We start from the raw sequence: 6,974 nt of genomic DNA, 5'->3' as shown, positions 1-6,974 counted from the left end.
TCGCAAACCAACAGATTCGATACAAAACTTGAAAGAGGATCAAGCCAAACATACGACTGATCCGGGTCCTAACCAAGACTCAAGCGAGCTAATTCATGTGCACATATATTACAAGACCGTGGAACATGAACTACGTTCACCGACTCTAAAGACAGGTTAATCAATTCTCGTACTTCCTTGTAGATAACTGAAGCTGGGCTCCGATCAAGGGCTTCAGAGCATAAGGCCTTCACCATGGTCATAGAATCAGACTCCAGGATTAACCTGTCGATGCCTTGATTTGACGCTGCTTGCAGCGCAGCGAGACAAGTTTGAGCTTCTGCACATTCAGGGGGTGTTTGGCACGGCTCCTCTTGAGGAGCTCCTCTAGAGGAGCCAGAGCCGTTTTGAAGAAACTACAATTTATGGCTCCTTCAAAACGACTCTGACTCCTCTGCTTTTTTTTTTTTTTTAGAAACGGCTCCTAAAAAAACATTTGGCAAGGCTTCTCCACAAAAGCCAATGCCGGAGCCAGAGAGATGCCGTGCCAAGCAGGCCCTCAGCATTGCAAACAGCTAGGAGGTAGCCTGTGGCGGCAAAACCCATGCATGTTCCGCAACGGAAGTGCATGGACAAAGCGTGAGGATGGAGCCTGAAGGTCCACGTGACGGAAAGGAGCCAAGTTTTTTTTTGGCTACATTTATCTGCAGTTGCTGGGCCTGGAGGTCCAAACAAGTTGGAGCCCATCAGGACCTTCGCTTGCACGAGACGACGGAGGTACGACGAGGCCGACGAACCTTATTGGGCTCTTTGGGGATGAAGAATGGCTTGGATATTTCGGGGGTTTTTTATTTTACAATTTTTTTTCAAATTCGTTTTTTTAGAAACAAACAGTCCCAACAAACAAATTTGCATGTCTATATTCCCATCTGTTTCTGGAGATCATTGTTAGAGTTAAGAAAATGGTACCAAATGGGCAGAGCAGTAGACATAAGAGTGGCCAACAAACAAGATTTTGGCGTGACTGTTGGGTGACTGTCCCCTGAAAGTTCCGTTTCATAGATTGTTTCAAATAACTTCTAAACCTGATATAGAGGTAGCTCAAGCTTTTAGTAGTGGTCAATGGGAGAGCCAATTTACAAGACAACTTAATGAAGATCTTACTGCAGACTGTACACAACTTCATGATTTGTTAAATGAGGTTACATTATCAGAAGGCAGAGATAGGGTGGTATGGGCACTTGAGAAATCTAAAAAGTATTCTACCAGTTCTTTGTACAAGCTTTTAACATCAGGTGGTGTTAGAGATAGCCAGATGATGTTAATATGGAAATGCAATATCCCATTAAAAGTTAAAATTTTCATTTGGATGGCAGTCCATGACATAATCCAATCAGGTGTGCAATTGAAGAAGAAGAAATGGTCTGGCCCGGTGGAGTGCGCCACCTGTGACAAAATTGAAACTTCTGATCGCGTTCTATTCCAATGTCCTGTTGCTGTTTTCATGTGGGCCTTTCTTAGGGATTCTTTTGGTTGGCAAAGCTCACCAGCCAATTGCTCAAAGTTTTTTGTAGAGTTTGTTGACAGACGTAGAGGAAAAAGACAACAAGTGTTAATATTCATATGTGCGGGTGCTCTTTGGACAATTTGGTAGACTCGAAATGATGTGGCGATTAACAAGAAGGTGCTGTCGTCTCCATTGGTGATCATTCACAAGACCTTGATGCTGATCAAGTCCTGGCGTCCAATGCTGAAGACAATAGGCTATTTATTCAATCTGCTGAGGTTAATAGCTTGTCAGAGAGCTGGAAATAAGCAGCTCTCCACGTCCTGGCAAATAACAATGTAACAAGGACCACCCAAAGGCCCAAAACATATCCTGCAGCCATGCCAAGATACAAGTTCCTTACCTCTGAACCTGACTGATGCTCATCAAGATGACCGCTAGCAACCTCAGGCCCCGAGCAATTCCTGGAAACTGGGGGCCCACAGAGACAGTCGTTGCCAATGTACGAAGAAGCTGGATCTATCAGTGCCTGCAGCTGATCACCTGAGGGTATTCTTCCGGAGAGATAGTATGACAGGTTCAGCTTGCTTAACATTGTCAAGCCTGAGAGACTGGAAGGAATTTCACCAGAGAGTTCGTTCCATGACAGATCGAGAGACTCTAGTGACTGTAGCAGGCCAATCTTCTCTGGAATCTTACCAGATAACTGATTATGGGAGATGTTCAAGCCCCTCAGTCCAATAAGAGATGTTATGTCATCTGGAATCTCTCCAACTAAATTGTTGTGGGAGAGACCAAGGCCAACCATGTATATGATGTTACTGGTGTAATCAAGATATTGGCCTTTCATTACTGCTTCTAGGCTATCATCATACTTTTGCATCTCATATATGCCTGGGGATGCTGGCCTATCATAGCTCCAGAGTAAGGGGTTACCTAACTGTTGCAGGTGATCCTTGTCATGAGTCATAGCTTTCAGCTTGGACAATGAATGAGGTATGCTGCCTGACATTCTGTTATGCGCAAGGTCTAAGAACTGTAGATATCGAAGTTCTGTGAGCTGCACCGGGATAGGACCCAAGAACATATTATTCCGCAATTGAAGATAAGATAATTTTGGCAACTTTTCTGCCATCCATGTTGGTAACTCTCCAGCACAGTTGTTGTAGGAAAGATCGAGTAGAATCAACTTGGGGCAGCCCTGCAAAGTTGCTGGGAATTCGCCTGACAGTTTGTTATTATTCAAGACCAGAGCTGAAATGGTAGTTTTCACTGTTTTGGTTGTCTCGGTTCCTTCCGTACATAGGAGAGCCTGTTCGTTTGGACTGATTTGACTTATAAGCCATGGTTGAAAGTACTGTTGGCTGGTTTGGTGTAAGAGAAAAATACCGTTCGTTGGCTGATATTGTTTACCAAATACGACCAAGCGAACAGGTTCTTTGCCAAATCCAATACTGACAAGAACTGCAATTGACAAATATATCTCGGGATTGTACCGCTGATATTGTTGTCAGAAAGTAATAAATCAGTAAGGGATGCAGCTCTGATCTTCCGCGGCAGTGGCCCTGATAAAGAATTTTTGGAAATGTCAAGTACCACCAAATACCTCGGTAACTGTGGTAGAGTACCTGTGAGGTTGTTGGAGTTGAGGTCAAAAAATGTAGCTGAAGACATAAAATCCAGTGTCCTTGGTAGCCTTCCACTGATTTGGTTACAAGAGATGTTCAAGGTTTGAAGGTTTGGAAATGCAGTCCAAAACCAATCTGGGAGATGATCAACTATGCCTGCATCAGAAATGTCAAGCAAACTAACATCCCTCTGCCCTTCAATCCACAAAGGAAAATGTGGCCCCATTTTGCAACGGCCGAAAGCGGCCAGACGCAATTTGAAGGGAGGAATCCAATCCGAGCTGATCGTCATGTGCAGGGAGTTGTAAGATAAGGCCAGTTCCTCCAAATTGGCTAGATTAGCTAAATGATCCTCTGATATAGAGCTATTGAACTGGTTGTCATCTAGATACAATTTTTTTAGTTTGCTGAGCATACCAATTTCAAGCGGTATTGGTCCCATAAGCCTGTTATAAGAGAGTTGAAGATTGCCCAAATCAGTCCATCGGTTTATCCAACTTGGAATTTTCCCACTAATATTGGTTAAAGGCCCTGTTCGGCTTACCCCATATTCGGCTTGTTCGGCTTCTTTTTTCAGCCAGAACAACAGTGTTTTTCAGCCAGTTTCAGCCAAGTTTCAGACTAGCGAACGGGGCCAAAGATAGATTTGGCTCTAACGGTGTCAAATCGTGAGTATGAAAAGTCAAAAACACCCTCAGATCTGAATATGCTGTTAATTTTTTGAGCATCTTAATGACCTCGAATGAAAAAAAAATAAAACTAGAAAGTTATAGATCTAGACAATATCTATAATTTATGTATAAAATTATTTTTATTTCATTCCGTACAAAAAAGATGTGATTTTCTTAGAAAAAAGTCATATTTTTTGTACTGAATCAAGTGAAGATAATTTTTATATAAATATTGTAGATCTCGACGAGATCTACAACTTTCTAGTTTTGAGTTTTTTCATTTGATATCGTTAAGATGCTCAAAAAAAATTAATTGCAGATTCAGACCAGAGGGTATTTTTGACTTTTCGTATATGTAGTTTGACACCGTTAGAGCCAAATCTAACAGAAGTGGCGTGGATGATAAAAGAGTTTAGAGCAGTGGCACCTATGAAAACTCAACTTTTGTAATGGCTTGTGGGTAATACCAACTTTTATAATGGCACACACGTAAAAGCCTCTATTCTTTTGTACTCCTTCCATCTCAAATCAAATTATAAGTTATTTCAACTTTCTTAAGAGCCAAAGCATCTCAAGTTTGACCAAGATTTATATAATAAAATAATATCATTTATGATACCAAATAAGTATCATTAGATTATTTATTGACTATGTTTTCATAGTATACCTATTTCATTCATAAGTTTTTGTAACTCTCCTTATAATTTTGGTCAAATTTGAGATACTTTGACTCTCCAATAAAGTTGAAATGACTTATAATTTAGAACGGAGAGAGTATTGACTTATATGAATCTTTTTTTATATATTTAGGGACCTAATTAATCCGAAAGAAGATTCAACTACAAAGTTTATACGTTGTCGAGCACTACAAATGATTCAAGGTCATTTTTTTTAATTAGTATAGGATTTTACAAACTCGGTTACCGAAACAAACTCTCAATCTGAAGCCCATTGACAGTCATCGTGTGTCGTGTCGTAGTTCGCCACAGCCCAGGCTGAGGTACGAGTACGGTTGCTGGGACGGTGGGCTCGTACGACGGTACCAGGAAGACCGGAGCTTAACCACAACACACGTGGGACAAAAAGGAAACGTCACGTGCCACACGTTCCCCAACGGACAGCCTCACGTGTCAGGCAGTACTAGTACCATCGCCGTGTACACCAACGCGGACGGCACACGTACGGACGCCCCTCGTCCGTCGACGGGAGCGGAAATGGATCGATCCGCGCTGCTGTCGCCGTGCCGTGCAGTAGACACACCAACCACGGCGTACGGTGACCGCTTCATCACCACCTGAATCCCGTTTCTGCCTGCGCTGCACTGGCGGGGTCCCCTTGGATTTGGATGACCGTGACGCGTCAGTCAAAGCGGATTACACGTCCATCACTCCGTGGCTTTTGACCAAACGCCATGGGATTGGGACTTGTTGGACTTTTGAGTCTTGGAGGGAGGCTGCTGCTCCGTGGCTTCTCGTCTCGGCAGCCTCCCGTACGATCAACATGACGAACACGAAACCGTCGTATTCCGACAGAGACCACTTACCCTACTCCACTCATGACAAACGCACAGAGAAGTATATATATATATATATATATATATATATATATATCCAAACACTGGATTCGGTCATCGGTCGTATCCAAAACCAACCGATACAAGGAACCTCCACAACTTCCGTTGCTACCAGACGCTGCGATCCTATCCGCGAGCTCATGGCGATCAACCACGACAACCGGTGCTGCCCGGCGTTCGCGGGGGACGACGGCGCCGAGAGCGCGACGGCCATCGAGGACCTGCCCGCGGACGTCCTGGCGCTCGTGCTCCGCCGCCTGGACGGCGCGTCGCTGGCCGCGCTCGGCTGCACGTCCGCCGCTTTCCGCGACCTCGCCGCCGACCCGGCCGCCTGGCGCGCGCTCTGCCTCGCGCTCTGGCCCTCGCTCCGCGACGTGCCCCCCGTCACAGCTGCCGGCAAGGCCCACCACCACCGGCGGCTCTTCGCCGACGCGTTCCCGTTCCCCGCCGTGCCGGTCGCAGCACTGCCACAGCCACCGACGCCCGCCGGCGCCGCCCCGCTCAGCAGCCTGCAGCTGCCCGCGCACCTCGTCTCCGCCGTCGACCTCCGCCAGGGCGGCGCGTGCGTGATGTCCCGCGCCGTGGAGACTGACGCGTCCTCGGCCTGGTTCCTGGGCGCGCCGTTCCGCGTCGACGCGCTCGCGCAGGAGGGCTTCACGTTGCCGGCGGCGCCCATCGTCCCCGCCGAGCTCGAGCTCAGCTGGGTCCTCATCGACCCAGCGTCCGGCCGCGCCGTCAACGCCTCCAGCCGCCGCCCCGTGTCCGTGGACCGGCGGTGGCTCACGGGGGAGACCGTGGTGCGGTTCGCGCTCGTGCTCGGCGTCAGCGGCGGAGGCGTCGTGCTGGACGCCGCCGTTACGTGCGACGAGCGGTACGGCCACGTCAGGGAGGTCAGCCTGTGCGTGGAGGACGCCGAGGGCGGCGGCGTCAGCGGACGGGATGGGCTGGCCGTGGTGGCCGCGGCCATGGCGGGCGCCAGGCGGGGACGTGGCGCTGAAGAAGAGGCCAAGCTGCGGTACCAAGAGTTCGTGAAGGGGACGGCCGACAGGAAGGAGCGGAAGGCCAGGCGGGAGGGCATCATCGACCTCTGCTGCTCCGGCGTCGGAGCGGCGGCTTTCCTGGGGTTCCTGGTGATGCTGACGGCCTGACACTCCGGTGAACGCCACGAAAGTTGCCCGAGCAATGTAAATAGTGGAAGGGAGCTATCGTTGACACGCGCACAGAGGCAGTACTTGTAAATATTTAGGTCCTGTTGGGCAGAATTTATCGCTGCTACGGTTGATTTGCAGAGCTGATTTATTGTGAGAAAAAAATATTATTTCTATAACTGAAAAATAGGATTGAAGAATTGATTCTGGTTCATAAGCTCAAACACGGGGCCTATTAGTACATACATTTTTAGCACCTACATTGTGCAGTTTACAGGATACATAAATGTTTTAACAAGAACAGCAATTTAGGCAGGGCCATCCGAGCTTGGTCAGATGACTCATTACTCATTTCACTAATGATGATAAAGATGGTTCCATTCTCCGCTATTCTTACAAGTTTGGACATTTATGAAATGGAAGCTGAGCTAAAAAATACAACAAGGCTCCCTCCAATTTCCTGTCGAT

General features: G+C 47.2%; 2 protein-coding genes across 2 annotated transcripts; one reads left to right on the top strand and one right to left on the bottom strand.

The window, feature by feature from the left end:
• Positions 1 to 1,751: 1,751 nt before the first annotated feature.
• LOC136503118 (receptor-like protein EIX2) lies at positions 1,752 to 4,747 on the bottom strand. Its single transcript, XM_066498298.1, has 3 exons — positions 4,720 to 4,747; positions 2,919 to 3,681; positions 1,752 to 2,811 (listed from the first exon to the last, which is right to left on the bottom strand). Exons 1-3 carry the CDS (start codon positions 4,745 to 4,747, stop codon positions 1,752 to 1,754), a joined length of 1,851 nt encoding a protein of 616 aa, XP_066354395.1.
• Positions 4,748 to 5,422: 675 nt separating this feature from the next.
• LOC136505541 (probable F-box protein At2g36090) lies at positions 5,423 to 6,821 on the top strand. Its single transcript, XM_066500718.1, has one exon. It carries the CDS (start codon positions 5,499 to 5,501, stop codon positions 6,504 to 6,506), a length of 1,008 nt encoding a protein of 335 aa, XP_066356815.1. The 5' UTR covers positions 5,423 to 5,498; the 3' UTR covers positions 6,507 to 6,821.
• The last annotated feature ends 153 nt before the right edge of the window (positions 6,822 to 6,974 follow it).

Source organism: Miscanthus floridulus, chromosome 14 (assembly GCF_019320115.1).
Source record: "Miscanthus floridulus cultivar M001 chromosome 14, ASM1932011v1, whole genome shotgun sequence".
Classification (NCBI taxonomy): Eukaryota; Viridiplantae; Streptophyta; class Magnoliopsida; order Poales; family Poaceae; genus Miscanthus; species Miscanthus floridulus.
Note: the sequence above shows the minus strand (reverse complement) of the source record. Positions and strands in the feature narration are given on the sequence as shown.